This window comes from Petromyzon marinus, chromosome 22, assembly GCF_048934315.1.
Source record: "Petromyzon marinus isolate PM22_M1 ecotype Great Lakes invasive population chromosome 22, UKy_Petmar_22M1.pri1.0, whole genome shotgun sequence".
Taxonomy (NCBI): domain Eukaryota; kingdom Metazoa; phylum Chordata; class Hyperoartia; order Petromyzontiformes; family Petromyzontidae; genus Petromyzon; species Petromyzon marinus.
In genome coordinates this window covers 7,954,615-7,974,453 of record NC_133688.1, presented here as the reverse complement: position 1 = coordinate 7,974,453, position 19,839 = coordinate 7,954,615, and the positions used below count along the sequence as shown (strand labels likewise).

General features: G+C 53.1%; 1 protein-coding gene across 3 annotated transcripts; it reads left to right on the top strand.

The window, feature by feature from the left end:
• Positions 1–348: 348 nt before the first annotated feature.
• PDSS2 (decaprenyl diphosphate synthase subunit 2) lies at positions 349–19,405 on the top strand. 3 transcript variants are annotated; one of them, XM_032959134.2, is made up of 8 exons: positions 349–999; positions 11,717–11,866; positions 13,378–13,576; positions 13,941–14,015; positions 14,555–14,719; positions 16,183–16,311; positions 17,001–17,036; positions 17,295–19,405. In XM_032959134.2, exons 1-8 carry the CDS (start codon positions 896–898, stop codon positions 17,448–17,450), a joined length of 1,014 nt encoding a protein of 337 aa, XP_032815025.1. In that variant the 5' UTR covers positions 349–895; the 3' UTR covers positions 17,451–19,405. The 3 variants fall into 3 exon arrangements, with proteins under 3 accessions (XP_032815025.1, XP_075924796.1, XP_032815024.1); XM_076068681.1 differs by lacking the exon at positions 349–999 and adding an exon at positions 7,125–7,473 and having other exon boundaries at positions 16,183–16,342; positions 17,295–17,354; XM_032959133.2 differs by lacking the exon at positions 349–999 and adding an exon at positions 7,130–7,473.
• Positions 19,406–19,839: the final 434 nt, after the last annotated feature.

Genomic DNA, 19,839 nt, shown 5'->3' with positions numbered 1-19,839 from the left:
AGCGAGTGTCTCACAGTGGGTGTCTCACAGCGGGTGTCGTCTCACAGCGAGTGTCTCACAGCGGGTGTCGTCTCACAGCGAGTGTCTCACAGCGGGTGTCGTCTCACAGCGAGTGTCTCACAGCGGGTGTCTCACAGCGAGTGTCGTCTCACAGCGGGTGTCTCGCAGCGGGTGTCGTCTCACAGCGAGTGTCTCATAGCGGGTGTCTCACAGCGGGTGTCGTCTCACAGCGAGTGTCTCACAGCGGGTGTCGTCTCACAGCGAGTGTCTCATAGCGGGTGGCTCACAGCGGGTGTCTCACAGCGGGTGTCGTCTCACAGCGAGTGTCTCACAGCGGGTGTCTCACAGCGAGTGTCTCACAGCTTCTTCGTCTCACAGCGAGTGTCGTCTCACAGCGGCAAGGGCGGCAAGGCCGGGCCGGAGCGAGACGAACCTGGCTGACGCCTCCGCGCTCAACAGCAGCACCGTACAGCTGTCACCCACACACAGACAACAGCCACGAAGTGGCAGTGACGTTCCACGGCGCTTGTGCCAGGCTAGGTGCACGTTGAGACCATCAGTGTTGGAAAGCTCGCTGCTGGGAGGTCACGGGCAGGCCCTGGTGTTCTGGGTTGACTGCCTCAGATGACTGCTCCCCGCTGTGCCATCTTACACGCACATACAGTATCTACTGTACATACAACACAAGAGGCAAAGACTTTAAAGATACACTTTTTTGGGGCAAGAGCTCTTCGCCATCACTTACGAAGACCGGCAGGGCACACGGAAGGCCTTGGAGGTCAGCACCACGCACGGGGCCACCTGTTTCCCCAGTGCTGACGTTGACTACACACACACAGCACACCAGGTCCTCGTTGAAGGCCGAGTCGACCTAGGAGGGGTCCCCCCAGACACAATGGGAGCGCGTTCACTGAGAAGCCGCCGCCGCCGCCGCCGGGAGAGGTCGCGAGGGCGACGCCCGGAACGTGAATCGGGCGGCGAGATGCGGGCACAGCCGCGGTAGGTGGTGGTGGTGGCCACGGTGGGTGGTGGTGATGGTGGTGGTGGCCGCGGTGGGTGGTGGTGATGGTGGTGGTGGCCGCGGTGGGTGGTGGTGGGTGGTGGTGGTGGCCGCGGTGGGTGGTGGTGGTGGTGGTGGCCGCGGTGGCTGGTGGTGGCCGCGGTGGGTGGTGGGTGGTGGTGGTGGCCGCGGTGGGTGGTGGTGGTGGTGGCCGCGGTGGGTGGTGGTGGGTGGTGGTGGTGGTGGGTGGTGGTGGTGGCCACGGTGGGTGGTGGTGGGTGGTGGTGGTGGCCGCGGTGGGTGGTGGTGGTGGTGGTGGCCGCGGTGGGTGGTGGTGGTGGCCGCGGTGGGTGGTGGTGGTGGGTGGTGGTGGTGGGTGGTGGTGGTGGCCGCGGTGGGTGGTGGTGGTGGTGGGTGGTGGTGGCCGCGGTGGGTGGTGGTGGTGGGTGGTGGTGGTGGTGACCGCGGTGGGTGGTGGTGGTGGGTGGTGGTGGGTGGTGGTGGTGGTGGTGGCCGCGGTGGGTGGGGGGGGCGACGGAGCTGGGGGGGGGGGGCGACACTGACTTTCTCACACATCATATACTGACTCACTCATCATGCACTGACTCACTCACACATCATACACTGACTCACTCATCATGCACTGACTCACACATCATACACTGACTCACTCATCATGCACTGACTCACTCACACATCATGCACTGACTCGCTCATCATGCGCTTACTCACACATCATACACTCGCACAACCACTGACCCACTCATCATACAGAGGTTCACTCATCGTGTGCTGGCTCACTCGCACATCATATACTCACTCACACTGCCGCTGACTCACTCACACATCATACACTGACTCACTCATCATGCGCTGACTAAACACATCGTGCGCTGACTCACACATCATACACTCACTCAACCTAATACTGACTCACACATCATACACTGACTCACACATCATACGCTGACTCGGACATCATACACTGACTCGCACATCATACACTCACTCGCGCTGCTGCTGACTCACTCACACATCATACACTGACTCACTCATCATGCGCTGACTAACACATCGTGCGCTGACTCACACATCATACACTCACTCAACCTAATACTGACTCACACATCATACGCTGACTCACACATCATACGCTGACTCACACATCATACGCTGACTCGCACATCATACACTCACTCGCGCTGCTGCTGACTCACTCACACATCATACACTGGGAGTGTCGTGCTGCCAGCTTTGGCTGCAGATTTTGTCGTACGTGTTATGTATATCGTTTATTGTTAAATTTAAAATCACAGTTCCTATGATTACTGTTGTTCCATTGTTTTTGTAGCTTATGGTCTGGTTGTGGTGTAATAGTTTTCTACAATGATGATTCCTATTTTGTTTGTTGCGGTTGCACCCGACTTAAGAGTCACATAGCTCACAGGGCTATACCTAATAAATGAAACTTGAAACTTGACACGGTGGCGAGGGAGTTACACAGGCGGTCGTGGGTTCGATCCCGACCCACACGCGCCTGCTGTATATTTGGAGTTTGAGGGTCTCTCTTTTCCCGTGGTCGTTTGGGGGGTTTTTTCCGGGTCCTCCGGGTTTTGCCTCCACATTTAGAATGAACATTACGCAATGAGAGTAATTTGGCTGTTATAAATTTCCACGTGATAATCCACTTTTTTTAGTTATTGTGGTCAGGTCGCTTCTAAAAAAAGAACTGTATAGCCCTGTGGGCCTTGGTCAAATATTTTTTTAGTTTAGCCAATTGTATGATCTTGGCTATCCAGTCCAATTTGATTCATTTGTTTGATCAAGCAGCTTCCACTCCGATGATATACACCCCTCTTCAGTGTATATCGTTTATTGTTAAATTTAAAATCACAGTTCCTATGATTACTGTTGTTCCATTGTTTTTGTAGCTTATGGTCTGGTTGTGGTGTAATAGTTTTCTACAATGATGATTCCTATTTTGTTTGTTGCGGTTGCACCCGACTTAAGAGTCGCATAGCTCACAGGGCTATACCTAATAAATGAAACTTGACACGGTGGCGAGGGAGTTACACAGGAGGTCGTGGGTTCGATCCCGACCCACACGCGCCTGCTGTATATTTGGAGTTTGAGGGTCTCTCTTTTCCCGTGGTCGTTTGGGGGTTTTTTTCCGGGTCCTCCGGGTTTTGCCTCCACATTTAGAATTAACATTACGCAATGAGAGTAATTTGGCTGTTATAAATTTCCACGTGCTAATCCACTTTTTTAGTTATTGTGGCCAGGTCGCTTCTAAAAAAAGAACTGTATAGCCCTGTGGGCCTTGGTCAAATATTTTTTTAGTTTAGCCAATTGTATGATCTTGGCTATCCAGTCCAATTTGATTCATTTGTTTGATCAAGCAGCTTCCACTCCGATGATATACGCCCCTCTTCAGTCGTCCGCTTACTCCAAATAACAGACGAGCACAGTATTTGTTCACAATCATCAGCCACATGACCTGGGATTCCCACCATTTCAGCAGCGTTGGTTCAACACAAACAAAACACTGGATCGGTATTATTTGCCGTCTCGTCGGCAGTCAGCCTTGCTTGAACGAATACTGCTAGTCTATTCTTGCGTATGATGGCAATATGTTCAGAAGGTAAATGCCAATGTTAAAGATCTGCCGCTAGCCACGAGAGGGCTTCAGGGGAGAGAGTTTGTGTTGTATTACTCTTCCTACTCCATTTGTTGAGGTGTAAGTGATGACTCGGAGGCAGATCTTCGTGTAAGGGCTTGCGCCGGTTATTTATTAAGGGTTTAGACAACTTCCTCAGGGGTAGGGGTCCTTCACTAGGTACCTTCACACAAACCTTCACTCGGTCTCTTCCTTAGCTCGGCTAGCTCCGGTCTCTCTCCCTCGAGTCGGATCGGGGGATCCGCCAACACTGGCCGACCGGGGAGAGCAGCACCTCCTATGACTACCGCCGGCTTCTCTGGCCAGACTCCTCGAGCCCTACCCCTGGCTTGGCTCTTCAACCGTTCACCTTCCCGGGCTCCCACAGTGACCCCGCTTTCGTCACGGGGTCCCCCTTAAGTACCTAGAGGAGACATAACGTCATCGCCCCGCCAAGCGTGCATGACGTCACTTCACATGACGTCATCGCACCGGACGGCGCGCATGACGTCACGCCCCCATATTACTCCTCTACACATTGAAGGAATGTAAACCACTGGTTTACTGCCTGCTCCATAGTTTGGGTTGGTCACAACCGCACGGTAGTGCGGCTCGTCTTTAATTTCCCATTCATGAAGGAGATGTGTGCATCGTCCTGTAGATGTTCTGATGCGGTTCATGGTTACACCACCAGTGTCTTCAAGGAGGAATGTCAAAGCCAGGAGGAGAGTGCAATGATGTTTGGGTCTCGAATGAGGTGTTTATTCTGTACGTTATGCGTTCCACTCTGTTCATCAGCAACAGCAGCTTTTACTGCGTTCTTCGGGATCTGGGTGTTATTCTAGAATGGTGCCAACACGAATCCCGAAGGGGGATCGGAAATCGAGTCAACGGCGAGGTACATTTGTCGTGTTGCAGCACTAACTGGCGGCCACAAGTGACAACTGCGGGTATACCAACAGTTGCATATGTAGTGGGTAATAAAGTGGAGGAAGCTTGCTTGAGGAAACACGTTTATTACAACTTGTTAAACTACAATACAAAGGGGTAACGGCCTCTTCCACCCGATGTGCTACGTAGTCGGCTAGCTCGCCTCTTTCGGCTATCACTGCGCCTACACTGTCAGGGGCTTGAGTCTTCTCTGGAGTCTTCACTCGTTATAAGCTCGGAGCTTCACTGGTATAGCTCAAGCCTCACCCTAGCCAGGGGTTCAGCTTTGCCCACAGAACTCTTTTCTCTTCAGGGCTAATGGTTGATCTTCAGTCTTCAGCCGGACGATACTGAGCTGAGCCCTTCAGGGCCCTGGCTTATATACCGGGTCCCGGCTCACTCCGCCCCTGGCCACGCCTCCCTTCCAGAACCTTCTCGAAGGCCCTGGAGAATGACCTCATCCCCCAGCCCCCTTCTGGGGGCCTGGGGTCCCAACCGTTGGTCCCGGTGCTCCCCCCAGGGATTGCCTGGGGCCAACTGCCCATCATTACTCTTGAGCAGGTCCAGCCTCCCTTCTGCTCTCTACTGGCCTGAGATAGTACTGCCGGCTATGAGTATTGGCGATTGTGGCCAACCATGCCACTACACATATAAGGCGCAGACAGTATACACGGGAGCGTCGGCAGAGGGGAAGAACTGGAGCAAGGGTCATTGAGGAGATCCATCTGGAAGCTCCGAGAACCCGCTAGAGAGTTCCAGAAAGGGGGCGTGGCCAGGGCGGAGACGGGTCACGCTATGAAGAATAAAAGGGGGGTGTGAGTCAGAGCTGTTTGTGGGAATCGGGGTCATCTCGTTGCGGAAGTCCTTTTCGTCGTCGCCATTGTCGCTGTCGTCCTTGTCATTGCTCGATGTCGCCGCTGCTGGATAGTCAGCCAGTTATCTAGGCAGTTAGCGCCGTCGTGCTAGACGATAAGCGTTGTGTGATGTGCTAGTGAGTTGAAACAGTGTGATGTACGAGTAATTAATAAAGGTGCCTCTACAGTTATTGTCTCCGGAGTCCTACATTACACATTTGTAATGACTGAAATTAAGAAGCACTCACCCCAAGCAAACGTGCAGCCAAACTGTCTTTCAAAAAGTAGGCCAAGGCCTCTTATTGGCAGAAAGAGGCCTCCTCAATGATCGATCGGGAGGCAGGGTTTGAAAAGATTGGAGGAAAGATTTAAACGGGAAAACGTGGGAAACAGAGTGGAACCCGGAAGTGATGGTTGGGAACCGTTGGAGGACGGGGTTTGGCTGCGGTAAAAACGGTGAGGGAAAGTTCGAGAAAGGGGGCTCGAGAAGGATAAAAGGGAAGAGCATGAGAAGGGACATTCGAGGGAAGGGACGAGCTTCAAGGTCAAGAACGAAGCTCGGGCCTAGTGTTGTTACTGTCCTTTGTGGTTTGCGCGTCTCTGTAGATATTTGGTGGGAGAATGTTCACTAGAATAGAGAGCTAGAGGATTGTCGGTTTCAGTGTTCTAGTTATGATGAGTGCAGCATCTTGACTTATTTAATTGTGCGCCTTTATAGTAGTTTTGTGTCCTGTACAATCTCCCGGTACGCAGTTCTCTGCCACTGGGTAGATCGTTGAGGTGGCAGCCTAGGTCGCTGAAATGATGCACTCCCCGAAGGGTTGTGCGGCTGATGGGATGTGTGAAAACATGCTCGTGATTTGTACGTGGAGAGAGAGGGGCGAGTCGTCTGCCCCCGGTACTTGGTGCCTCGTGTATGTCGTCGGCTCCGCCCGGGTCGCGCTGTAACAGGGTATTAATGAATCCGCGACAGAATGATTCATTACGTTAATGTGGAGGGAAAGCAAATCAGCGTCAATGGGCGGCCGCATATGGGATTTTTGGATCCAAAAATCGTCTCTTTCGATCCAGGAACCACGTGACAGAAATAACTTTACCGATTTAAAACAAATCGCCCAGATGATTGCTCCAACACAGACACTTGGATGGCAGTTTTTGATCTTTGGATCGTAAGAAATCCGATTCCCGTTCCAGTATGGTATTTCTTATCTATAAGCTCTGTTTCACATATGTCCAGCCGGGGCGGGTAAGAACGTTACAACAACAAACAATGCACAAGGTAACGAATCACCCAAACACATACAAACAAAACTCAACCATCCTCATCCTACCAGACAAAGCCCACTCAGGTAATATATTGCCAAAGCCACGGCCAATTACCGTACTCCATATCTGGTAAAAAAAAATGTTTACATAATGTGTAATTACTTATGTCCCGTATTCTACAGCCTGACAGCGCACGCGGCGGTGTTGACCTCTGAACTTTGACCTCCGCCGCAGCCAATTATTTCGTGACTTCCTTTTCGAATACACAACCACCAGCCCCGCCCATCACAACCACCAGCCCCGCCCATCACAACCACCAGCCCCGCCCATCACAACCACCAGCCCCGCCCATCACAACCACCAGCCCCGCCCGCCATAGCCACGATCCCTGCTCACCACAGCGACGAAGCCCCGCCTCGCGCCGCGCTCTGATTGGCTGTGGGTGCCGTCGCGGCAGCCCCCTTCACTCGGACCATGCCGCCGCCGCCGCTCCTCGCGAGGTCGCGGTTCGGGGTCGTCGCGCTGCGGGCCCTGGGGGCGCGAGCGCACTCGGGGGGAGGACCCCCCACGGGGGGGGGTCTCGTCGCGCCCCCCGCCGCGGGGCCCCCCGGCGCGTGGCAGAGCGCGGTGCACGCGGCCCGGCGCGAGGTCGGCTACCCGGGATCGGTGCTCGGGCTCCGCGCGCTGCTGGGGGACGGCGCCAGCCACGCGGCCGGGAGGGCGGGGAGGCTGCGGCGCGCGGGGCATCCGCTGCTCAACACGGCCACGTCGGTAGCACACCAACACACGACGGTCCCCTGCCTACAGACTTGTCGGGGGCAAGTGCTGTTAGCGAGTAGCACCACCTATGAAGGCCGACACAGCACCACGCCCGCCTGCATTTGTCTCCTCAATGGCGATGTTGACACACCGCACAAGGAACTCATTTGAGGCCGAGTCGACCTGGCGGAGGTCCAGGAACCATTTAGACAACGGTCACTGGTGTTGACAGGCAGCAGGAATCGAACTCGTTTCGCCGGGTTGGGGGGCCGTCCATAAATGACGTCACGCACCTAGGATGGGGTCAGACATTTGTGACGATGTGTGACGAGGGGGGGGAGATAAAAAATCGCGTGACGTCATTTATGGACGGCCCCTTGGTAGTACAGCGCGCACCGCTCCCCAACATCACGTAAAATAACACTCGTAACACTAACAATCTCTCCTCAACATGCACGTGAGGATAGCACAGCATAGATAGACAACACACGGACACACGACACAACACACGTTTGGGTGGCGGTGCACTCAGATGCTGTTGTTGACCCTGACCCTTTGCTGGGTCACGGGTGACCGTCACGGTGGCGGCAGCAGCTCGGGTCGCAATGCTGGGTGGCTGCCGGTCAGAGCTGTACACGGATACACGTGGGTACTCTCTCAGCGATGCAGGAAGGCACTGGAAGAAATATTTGTTTTTGCTGTGGCCTCCTCCGTGCGCCGTGTCCACTAGGTAGCCAGCCCTAGCGTCGGCCTTCAGGGCACGGAGTCACGGGTGGGGTGTCCACCACCACTTGCCTCTGTCTCTGAGGGGCTGCACTCCAGAGCCGAGCCGTGGAGCCCGGCGCAAAAATTGATCCTCGTGGCGGTACCGCGGGGTACCAAGTAATACTAAATGGCCGAGGCAATTAAATGTTTTATTTCTGGGACACTATTTTTGTCCAGGGGTGTACTTAACTCCGCGACTGGGGTGCCAATCAATCCGACGTCGGTGCTACTCCACGATGTCGAAACGAGCGAGGACGATTGAGCCGAAACCCTGAACGCTCGCAGTACCCACCGTAGTGGCGGTGCACCGTAGTGGTGGTGCACTCGTCGAGATGAGTCGATTGTCGCATCGCCGACCATCAACAGACTAAAAACGACTGCATCACGGACATTGCGCGAGAGCACAATGTCCGTGATGCAGTCGGGGTACTACGGCACCGCGGGGTACTACGGCACCGCGGGGTACTACGGCACCCCGGAGTACTACTGGGGTACTACGGCACCCCGGGGTACTACGGCACCCCGGGGTACTACGGCACCGCGGGGTACTACGGCACCCCGGGGTACTACTGGGGTACTACGGCACCCCGGGGTACTACGGCACCGCGGGGTACTACGGCACCCCGGGGTACTACGGCACAGCGGGGTACTACGGCACCGCGGGGTACTACGGCACCCCGGGGTACTACTGGGGTACTACGGCACCGCGGGGTACTACGGCACCGCGGGGTACTACGGCACCGCGGGGTACTACGGCACCCCGGGGTACTACGGCACCCCGGGGTACTACGGCACCCCGGGGTACTACGGCACCCCGGGGTACTACGGCACCCCGGGGTACTACGGCACCCCGGGGTACTACGGCACCCCGGGGTACTACGGCACCCCGGGGTACTACGGCACCCCGGGGTACTACGGCACCCCGGGGTACTACGGCACCCCGGGGTACTACGGCACCCCGGGGTACTACGGCACCCCGGGGTACTACGGCACCCCGGGGTACAGCCATCAGGTTCCAGTGTCTGTGCTCACATTCGAGGCCCTGATTTACAGCCTCTGATTTACAGCCTCTAGTTTTGGGAAGATGGCTTTTGCGAGTGCGGCGTCTCATTGTCTCAGTATGACAGTTGTGGTGTGTAACGGGGTGATGTGTAGCTGTGGTGTGTAACTGGGGTGATGTGTAGCTGTGGTGTGTAACTGGGCTGTAGCGTGTGACTGTTGTGGTGTGTAACTGGGGTGATGTGTAACTGTGCTGTAGCGTGTGGCTGTTGTGGTGTGTAACTGTGGTGATGTGTAGCTGTGGTGTGTAACTGTGCTGTAGCGTGTGACTGTTGTGGTGTGTAACTGTGCTGTAGCGCGACAGTTGTGGTGTGTAACTGGGGTGATGTGTAACTGTGCTGTAGCGTGTGGCTGTTGTGGTGTAACTGTTAGGGTCGCCGGCCCCCGGGACCTCCCCTGCCTGCGACCCTGTCCGCGAAGTCCCGACGCTCCCAGACTCTCCACTAGTGTGGGAGCTGCCGCCGCCGCACTCCTCCCCGGGCGGGGAAAGGTCGTCGCGCTCCTGTTCCCCCCCCTGTGCCGTCCCCCCCCGAGTCCGGGTCTCCTGCCGGTGGGGCATCACCCTCGACCTCCCTGGGACCCGCTAGCGGTTCGCCGGCACCCAAACGCGACGCTCCCCGCCCGCGCAGTCCCACGCACCAATCACACGCGGGTAACCGGGGGGTTAAAGGTCGGAGGGTAAGCGACGTCGTTCGTGCTCACTCCGACGATTGGGGGGATTGGATTAAACGGGTTTAAAGGGCTATGCGATGGGCATGCGTGCGAGATGGGTATCCGCTCGCAACGTGGGAGTCCGCAGCCGACGGTCGGTAGCGCACACACTCCACGCGGCGCCGCTCCACACACGCGGCGACCGCCGCAAACAGCAAGCGCACCCACGCTTCCACTCTCTTTCCACACCCGCGCAAAAACCACACCAGTCTGTTATGTAACGACCACCGCGACAGTAAGCGCACCCACGGTTCCGCAAAAACCACACCAGTCCGTTATGTAACTGCCGACGATTTATTCCACCGCGCCGGCGAGCCCTTATTTAACCGAGTCAGTCGGGATCAGCGGGGCAGGACCAATCTATCTCTCGATAGTCGGCACTACACTCTACCTGTCCTCCCCTTTACCCTCTCCTGTTTCGCTCTTAAGCTAAGTCCCAACTCCCTCTCTCTCTCTCTTACTCACGGTTCGTCGTCACTGCCGTCTGGTCCTCGCGGCGCGTCGATACGTCCCACGGACGTTCGCGCGGCTGGACTCGGGAGTTGACGGACCTGGGGTCGACTCGAGTAGCCAGAGCCCTTTTTCCTTCGCCCTGACCCGCTTTATTCTTTCTACATCAAAGGGGCTACCTGGTGCCGACTCGCGGGCCAATCAGCTCGCTGGGATCACCCGCCAATCGGTAGGCCCATCTGTATCCCAGCATCCCCTGGGCCGTTGCTTTCAGCGACGTCCGCATCTAAATTTACCTGCTCAGCGGCCCTCCAGCCAGAGGGCGACCCTGCTTTCCCGCCGCTCGTGGCTCTGCCCTCCTACCTGCCTGCTGACCCGTGTGTGTTGTGTGTGCTGTCTACCCGCGGTGGCTCGGCAGCCCCGTCGTGACCATGTAATTCCAACCAAAGTCACGGCGCCGCGGTGGGTGTTAGCGTCGGGGGAGACCGTCCAATTCCCTGGCTGCAGGAAACCGTGAAGATTATCCCTTTACGAGGGCTTCTGGGTGAAAACCTGTCGGCCAGGGTGTCTCCCCACGCGCTCTAATGGTGGGGGGGAGTGCGTGCGTGTGTGTTCCGGTGGGGGGGGGGGGGTGGGGAAGTGGTGGGGTGGAGCAATGTCGGCCTCGCCGCTCGGGGCGGCGAGATCGCAGGTGGGCCACCCGCCGATCGGCTCCGTGGCGGCGGCATCACATAACTGTGGTGATGTGTAGCAGTGGTGTGTAACTGGGCTGTAGTGTGTGACTGTTGTGGTGTGTAACTGTGCTGTAGCGCGACAGTTGTGGTGTGTAACTGGGGTGATGTGTAGCTGTGGTGTGTAACTGTGCTGTAGCGTGTGACTATTGTGATGTGTAACTGGGGTGATGTGTAGCTGTGGTGTGTAACTGGGCTGTAGCGTGTGACTGTTGTGTTCTGTAACTGGATTGATGTGTAGCTGTGGTGTGTAACTGTGCTGTAGCGTGTGACTGTTGTGGTGTGTAACTGGGGTGATGTTTAGCTGTGGTGTGTAACTGGGCTGTAGTGTGACTGTTGGGTGATGTGTGACTGAGCTGTGACTGCCGTGGTATGTATGTGGAACCTTTTTTACACCGTATGTAGCCAACTGTGCTAATCGGAGATGTGTGGGGGACTGGGGTGGTGTGTTTGTGCTGTGTGAATGTGGGGTGCTGTGTTGGTGTGGGGTGCTGTGTGACTGCTGTGGTGTGACTGCTGTGGTGTGCACCCACAGGGGCTTGGTTTGTGACAGCAGCCAGATGGTGCAGATGCGAGGCCTTGTCGTGCTTCTTATGTCCAAAGCGGCCGGACCCAAACCTAGCAAGCAGCCCGACGGCAAGATCTCGTCCGATCCCGAGGTGATGGTAGACGGCATCTACCCAAGGTAACGCCTTGATAGGCAACATCTCTACGTATGTGCGCAATGCTTGTTGAATGTATTTGTTGCGGTATGGTGCGTGACAAGTTGAACTCGTGGTCGGCAGAATTGCCGTGGGAACAGTAATTGGTCTGCGCTTTGCCGACCTCCGCGTTTCTCAGTTGGAAGAGCAATTCTGTTGCGTGTACATGGGCCCCAGACTGGAACACCGCCCTCAAACTGGACTGCGGTGATGTTAGAAGGGACCTGCTTGAGGGTCTGGATGTGGTCAAGGTAGAAAAACCTTTCCTAATTCTCGCACATTTGTGGTGGTGGTGGATTTCTAAGTCGTCCATTATGCGGTTCCCTATAATCTCAGTGAACAGGTCCGATGGTTGCGATAGAAGGGCAAAGGGTCAAATTGTTAAGATAAGTTATGACCTCGCCTTAGAATGGAAGAATCATCGAGATGGCGTTCAACAGTGGAGGTGTTTCATTTGTACAAATATTGAGTCAATATTTCTAAAGTGCCTTTGATACTGAAATATCTCAACGCAACATGCAAAATAATCTGCACTCAAAAGTATGGGTAAAATCCAATTGAAATAAAGTCAAAGCCAATAATAGCTATAACGATGGATGAGATGCAGCATGTGTACATCCTCATCTTATCAAGGAACCGTTTAAGATCGTTTGACATCAAGAGGGAGAATTGGCTGTCTGGTTCGGTCATCATAACCATTGAGAAGGAGCTGTGACTTGATCGCTAAAGAAGAATAACCATGCCAACAAATTGAACAGTTAATTGAAGAGACTGCTGTGGTTGATATACACAGTACATAACATGCCATGCGTATCAAATGCAAATTATATTTTATTATTGACTGCCATGATGCAAAAAAACCTTGTTGTATGATTTGACTTGTAATATTTGTGTGTAACTTCCTTGAAATAAATAAATAGTGCACCACCCTCACATATCTGTCACTTCATATGAATAAAATATATTTTTTACACATCGCATCAGCTACACAGCCTTTGGGGAGTGCACAAATTCAGGAGCATTGGTTCAACACAAGCAAAACTCTCAACCGGTTTCGACATTCGTTGTCTCTTCAGCAGTCAGGCTTGCTTTGAACTCATTGCTGGTGAAGGGAATACCTTATTGGAGCTGTGCACTTTTGAAGCTCGATTGAAAACTCATTTCTTTAGAACTGCTTTTTTGTATTTAGTTTGTTATCCTTCCCTCATACCTCCGATTAGCAGAGTTGGCTACGTACAGTGCGAAAGAAGTTCAACATACATGCACACACAGACTCAAATAGAGATCCATAGTTTTTTTTGCACCGTACGTACGTATGTATGTTGAACTTCTTTCGCACCGTAGGTAGCCAACCGTGATAATCGCAGGTACGGGGAAGGACAACTATGGGTCTCTGTATGTATCTATGTTGAACTTATGTACAGTGCGAAAGCAGTTCAACACACATTCCACGTCGTCGTTGTTGTTGTAAACGCTTAATGTTTTCCATGCACAGCCAGCGCAGCTTGGCGGAGATTGCCGAGCTCATCCACACGGCGTTTGCCGTGCACCGCGGCATCGTGGATGTCGCCGCCATGGTACTCAGCGACGACTGCCGCGACGACATGGATTTTGGGAACAAGATGGCGGTGCTCAGCGGCGACCTCTTGCTTGCGAACGCGTCCACGGGGCTGGCGCGCCTCAACAACACGCATGTGAGCGCGCGGCGCTCGCCCTGTCGCCCCGGGTGTCGCATCGCTTTCAAGTTTCGTTTTGTGTAGTTTTGCGTCGAACTAAGACCTGTATCTAGCGGAGGGTCCAAGTTGCCTATTAACATCTAGCAGTTCTCCAGCGTTGATTCAAGCAAGTGTAACTCTTGTTGATGAGACACTGAATTTCAAAACAGGTCCCAAGTTTTTCTGGCGTTGTACTAATGCTGCTGAAATTATGCACTCCCAGAAGGCTGTGTGGCAGAGGCGTGTTATCGTGGTTATTTATTTTGTTGCTTTAAAAGCTGTGCGCCATGACGAGACAAGGTCTGCAGTTAGGATGGTGAAGATGATGCTGTGACGTGTGCAGGTTGTGGAGTTAATGTCCAGCGCGATTGGAGACCTCGTGCAGGGGTTGTTCTACGAAGGAAGTGGAAGCGAACAGGTGAGTGGGACACACAGGGTGGCAGTGTGACCCCGTGCTCACAATCACGCCTCACAGCAAGAAGGGCCCGGGTTCAATTCCCAACTCATGCACCTTTCTGTGTGGAGTTTCTATGTCCTCCCCCTGTTGTGCATGGGCTTATCTGAGTACTGTGGGATGTGGCAATGTACCATCCTAGTACCTGCAAATCGCTCAATTCGGATTACACACAGCAGCAGCATCACCTCCAACTGCGAACGCTTGGAAGGACCCTCCTGGAAAAGTGTTGAGAGTTAGGCTTTCCTTTGCAAAGCAAGCATAATAACGATTTGTAACTCGCCACCGCAGCAGAGTATTCACTCGCCCACGGAAGGGGAGGTGCGAGGAGGAACCAAAGGCAAGGGGGATTAAGGCAGCCAGGCGATCAGCCATGGCTAAATTCCCCCCCCCCCCAAGCTCTGTGATCCTCTATATATGAAGGTGGTATCAGACATTGAATGTGTGTTACACGTGGGAGGAAACCAGAGCGCACGGAGAATAATGTTAAACGTGTGTTTCAGGTTCCGGAGAATGCCAGTGTCTGCGATTATCTGGACCGGACCTTCCTCTCCCACGGTGCCTTGCTTGCCAAGAGCTGCCAAGCTACACTCGTGCTGGCCAATCAGAGCGCCGAGCTGCAGCGGTCCGCGTTCAGCTACGGCAGGGACATGGCGGCGGCGCACCAGGTGCGAGCGGTGCAGACGCGTCACACACCTCACACGGCCGCCTACCTGTCATCCCTTGTGGGCGATAAAAGTACTTTGTATGATTTTGTGGGAAGTCAGCAGCGGTCGTGATTATGGAGAGATGCAAATCCCACATCACCACCAGGGATGAGTATGGCCCACTCTCGCTTGAGCATCCAGATTTGGAGACCGCTTGGCTTTTGGGTTCACTTGTTATGGTCGCGCAGCACACCTTTTACATACGGAAATGGTCACTTACCCTACGTTTTCTCTCATAACAAGCACACGGCATGCACGTACAAACCGTGTAACCAAGTGCCATTCACCGCGTGAAACGAGAGTCTGAAGCACTCTGTGGGATGAACTAAACTCCTAACAGTACGCATGGCCGCACGGGGGGGGGGGGGTGGTTTGTCAATTAAATACACAAGGTGATATATTCATAGAAACCCCACTGATTTTTTTTTTATGAACCCTCGTTTCTCAACAGCCGAGTAAATATTGTGAAAGTGACGGTTCAGTAGCATACACAGGAGAGGGTTAACAGATATAGCACGTGTGTTGAGATTTGTAGGAGGCTGCACGTAAAGGCTGTTAAATATAGTTTTATGTTGGTAGAGTATCTATAAATGGATCACCTTGTCACCGTCTCGCACGGTGAGTTAGCAGTCGTGCGGCTGGGAACATCGGGTTTTCTCGTCTCCGGTAACCGGCATGAAAAGCAACGGTGAACCGTTGCCCCCTTGGTTTGCTGGAGGCAATGAACGATGTCTCTCGCCATGTACATCGCGCGTGACAATCGGTACTGACATTCCGCTGGAAATGGTTCCCGCTTTACCGCTTGTCGCTAAGCAATCCTAGTTTACATGTGTGCGCGCATGTGTTTGTGCGCGTGTGTATAGCTCATCGGATTTCTCCAGTATAAATATTCTGATGTGTGTGTGCGTGTGTGTGGACTGCAGCAGTTAGCGTGCTGCACTAGAAACCAAGTGACCCGAGTTACATTTTCGCTCACGGCCAACGCCAGTGACGATTATCTGAACCGGTCCTGGGCCTCCCCTAGGTTGACTCAGCCTCAAATAAGTACCTAGTAAACATCACCAATCGCGAGATAAAGGTGGTTGAGCGTGGTGCTTGCCACCCACCTCCTTCCCGTACTTGCCAACAGCACTTGCTCCAACAGTCTATATGGCGGATTACTTTTTTGCATGTGTGTGCATTGGAAGCAGTAGTGTAGCGGTTAGTGCGCTACGCTATGAACACAGCGACCCGAGTTTATTTCCCACTCACCGCCAACACCAGTGACGATTATCTGAATTGTTCATGGGCATCCCCTGGGTCGACCCAGTGTTAAATGAGTGCCTGGTGCCATGTTGGCTTTCATAGGTGCTACATGGTAACAGCACTTTCCCCGACAGTCTGTGTAGGCTACATAGGGAATCTTTGTCCGTTTGTTTACGCAGCTGAATCTGGACATGCAGCCGTTTATTGGGGTGGACAATGATGCGGTGCACTTCAGCTTTCACTCCGCGCCGGCGATCCTGCACCAAGAGCGAGTGGGAACAAGAGCCTGGCAGAGCGCCGTCAAGAAGGTACGCAAGCATGCGTAGAACCGACACGCAGGTATTTACACGCACGCACAGAAACGCCGGCACACGTGCGAGAGTGATAACAAAATATTAATTGCAACAAGGAGCTAGCCGCACAGCACAGGGAGCGGTGTTTCTGCTGTAAAATGCAAAACAAAAAGTCATTAGTGTCGCAGTGTAGAATAATCGTACCATTGTGAACAAGCGGGCAATACGCGTCCCCCACTCATCCGTTCCTTCACAAAAAGTATTTATGTTACGTTTGTTGTCCTTCCCTCACACCTCCAATTAGCACGGTTGGCTATGTACGGTGCAAAAGAAGTTCAACATATATATGTATATCCCGTCAACCTCACGGCCTTCTGGAAGTGTCATTTCAGTGGCATTGGTTCATCACATGCAAACTCTGTAACGGTTTCAACATTCAGTGTCTAATCAGTAAAGCCACGCTTGTTATTTTATGGATTGTTTTGATTTTAGATTGCTCTGTCGTCCGTCTGCGTCTGTCATATCTGATATTGTCCCGGTATACTTTTGAGGGAGAGGTGTTTACCTTGGTGGGATCTTGCCCAGCTAAAGATGCCTCCGGCAATGTTGAGATATGCAACGCTCATCATGGGGGGTTTTGTGGCCGCGCGCGTGGTTAATGCACGCCGTCGCCCACTCATGGGACTTCTGCCATTCTCTTCCAGGCCACAGATGCCTCGGGACGCATTGACTTTGGAAAGGTGGGAATCGCTTCGCATTACATAGCTACGCACACATTTATATTTAAACACAGTTGCTGAGCACAAGGCGCAGACGCCCAAAATGTCAAGCGACCAGCAACTGTGCCACGTGCCTGACGCGTTTGCCGTTTGGCGCATGCCGTTTGGCGTGTGCCGTTTGTGTGTGCTGTACGTGATGCTCCTATGCTGTGTGCTGTGACGCGTGCTGTGCCGCGTGCGTGACGCTCGCATTCTGCATGCCGTGCGTGTTGCATGCAGCTGGCCTCCTCCCCGGATGTGCGCCAGTCGGTGCTCGCCACATCCCAGCTCTGCCACCTGCACGGAGAACGGGCGCTGGCGGCGCTGGCGGCGCTGCCTCCGTCTCCGGCGCGCGACGCCCTCACCACGATGGCGCACGCCGCCTCTGTGCTGTGAGATGACGCCGCCTTCAACGTCATGGCCATCCCCACCCCACGCGTCAAACTTCGGCGATGTCCGACTCGAATGAGCAGAGGCGGTGCTCGTCTCCCGTTTAGGACCCTGAGCCGGTGGTGGAAATTCCACATTGCTATGGTGGGGGGTGAGTTTCTCCACGGGACAACCCCTGTTGACTTCCCTACAAAGTAGTACATGTTTTTACGATGGGCTGAATCATGCCCAACCGGGATTTGAATTCTCAACCCCCGCTCGCTTGTGCGCCGTGCCACGTGGCTGGACTCCCAAGCACAATATAACATTTGACAAGGCCCTACAGCTGTAAATGAAACATAACATACACAAATACGGGAAAACCTTGCCCATGTCTGAAACACGAGGGGGGGGGGGGTGATTTTTCTCTACGCGGTTTTATGCTGCTACGGTGCGAATTCATTGACTGAGAACGATTTACAGTATTTGCCATGTGTTTGTGTGATAATGTAAGGCAGTCGACATGCACAATGGCACAACACAAATAGGGTGCTGCGGTGGCGAGAAGTTAACTGCCTTGCCTGGTATACAGATCGTGGGTTCGATCGCGATCCCGACTGACGCCTGTATATTTGGAGTTTGTTTTCCCTGTGATCACATGGATTTTTCTCCAGGTCCTCCAGTTTTTCCCTCCACATTTAGAAACGTGCGTTTAAGAGTATCTGGCTGCTATAAATTTCCACGTGATAAGCCACTTCGTTGAGCTATCATTTGTGGCCAGGTTGCTTCTGAAAAGAGCTACACAGCTCGGTGGGCTTCACCTGGTAAAATAAAAAAAAATTGTTTAGTTTAAAATGTTGACACATTGTCACATGATCTAGCCACCCAGTCGTTGAGGACATTAGTCAGGTGCAGGCCTAGATGGTGAATCATTAACATTCAGTGCCACTCGCTGTGCGTGAAGAGGAATCGAGCCGGGGGTTTTGTGTTGAGGTTCAATTGAAAAATAAAGTGTACGTACGCCAGAAATAAAGAGCAAATCACCATCCCTTAGTACAATACCAAGGGTGGAAATCTTGTATAATTAGTTCAACAAAGGAGGGGGTGATTTCAGACCCAGGAACACTATTTTTCACCATAAGGTCTATTATATATTTGTCAAAGATGGTTTTACCCAACACGGCATATTCCAGGATTGTAACTGCCCCCCCCCCCCCCGTGTTTTGTCGTGGTCTGCCTGGACTCAATGTGGAAGGGAACGCATCGGTAGTGGTGAGATGTTTATTTTATGTGCTCGGACAGACACTTTTTAAAATAAAACACTTGTAAAAGTACACAGCTAATTATATTTTATTCTTAAGCTCATGGTAGAACCCTACGCAGCAGCAGCATCACTTAAAATCTGCTTCGGACACTAAAGGTCTCAAACTGTTTGTTACAGCCTCATGTTGTGATACACTACACTATATTGTTCCAGCCTCAAGTTGCTTCTTTGCTGTCGCCCCCTCAGTGTGGAACTCTCTATCCTTATGCATATCCACAACATCAAGCAGCCCTGAGCTTGGCTGCGCGCCTCTGAGTTCTTGACTTGTACACAATCTGGCGTGTTAGAAATGTCAATTATTAAGGCCCGGGTACAATGATTTTTGAGCACGATCGATGGTATGCGATGGTGGTTTGCGCTGCCCATCGCATCCCGACCAACACATACATGGTTACGTCACCAAGTTGGCACCGTGCCGCCTCTCGTTAAGTGTTTGTCCGTGCCCAGCCGAGCCCAGTTCTCAATTTTTGCAGTTGGGGCGTAATCGCAATAAAACGACCAATCGGTGGACGAGTTTGAGTCATGTGACCACGTAGAGGAGTCTCTCTATCGTTGTGCGTGCGCCGATTAGCAAGCCGTGTTATGAACCCAGCGACCCGAGTTCAGTTTAACAAGTCGGCTTTCGCGACCAATATTCATAATAAAGGTTTTTGGGTTAGATCGCGTAAGTATGTGTCATATCCCTCCACCACCTGACAGCCAATTAGTAAGGGATTTTTCACGTAAACAAAATGCCAAATAGTTACCAGAGTTCGCTGCCCACTCACGGCCAACACCAGCCACTATCTTAACCGATTGTATGGCATCTCCTAGGTTAAGTCAGCCATAAATGAGTACCCTGGTGTGATGTGTAACGATCACCACTGGCAAGACAAGCAGCCAGGCGTGGTGCTAGCGATACTTGCCCTAATAGTTTAAGGCTTGTATGCCTGCGAGACTTTGACATTAAAAAAGACTTGACATAAGATATTGGAACTAGAAATATATTGCTACAAGTTACCGCATCTAAGCTGGACCCAAAGAGTGACCAACATAGAAGAAAAAGGTACATAGAAGACAACCTGATGATGGTGCACGCAGTGATGAGAAGGA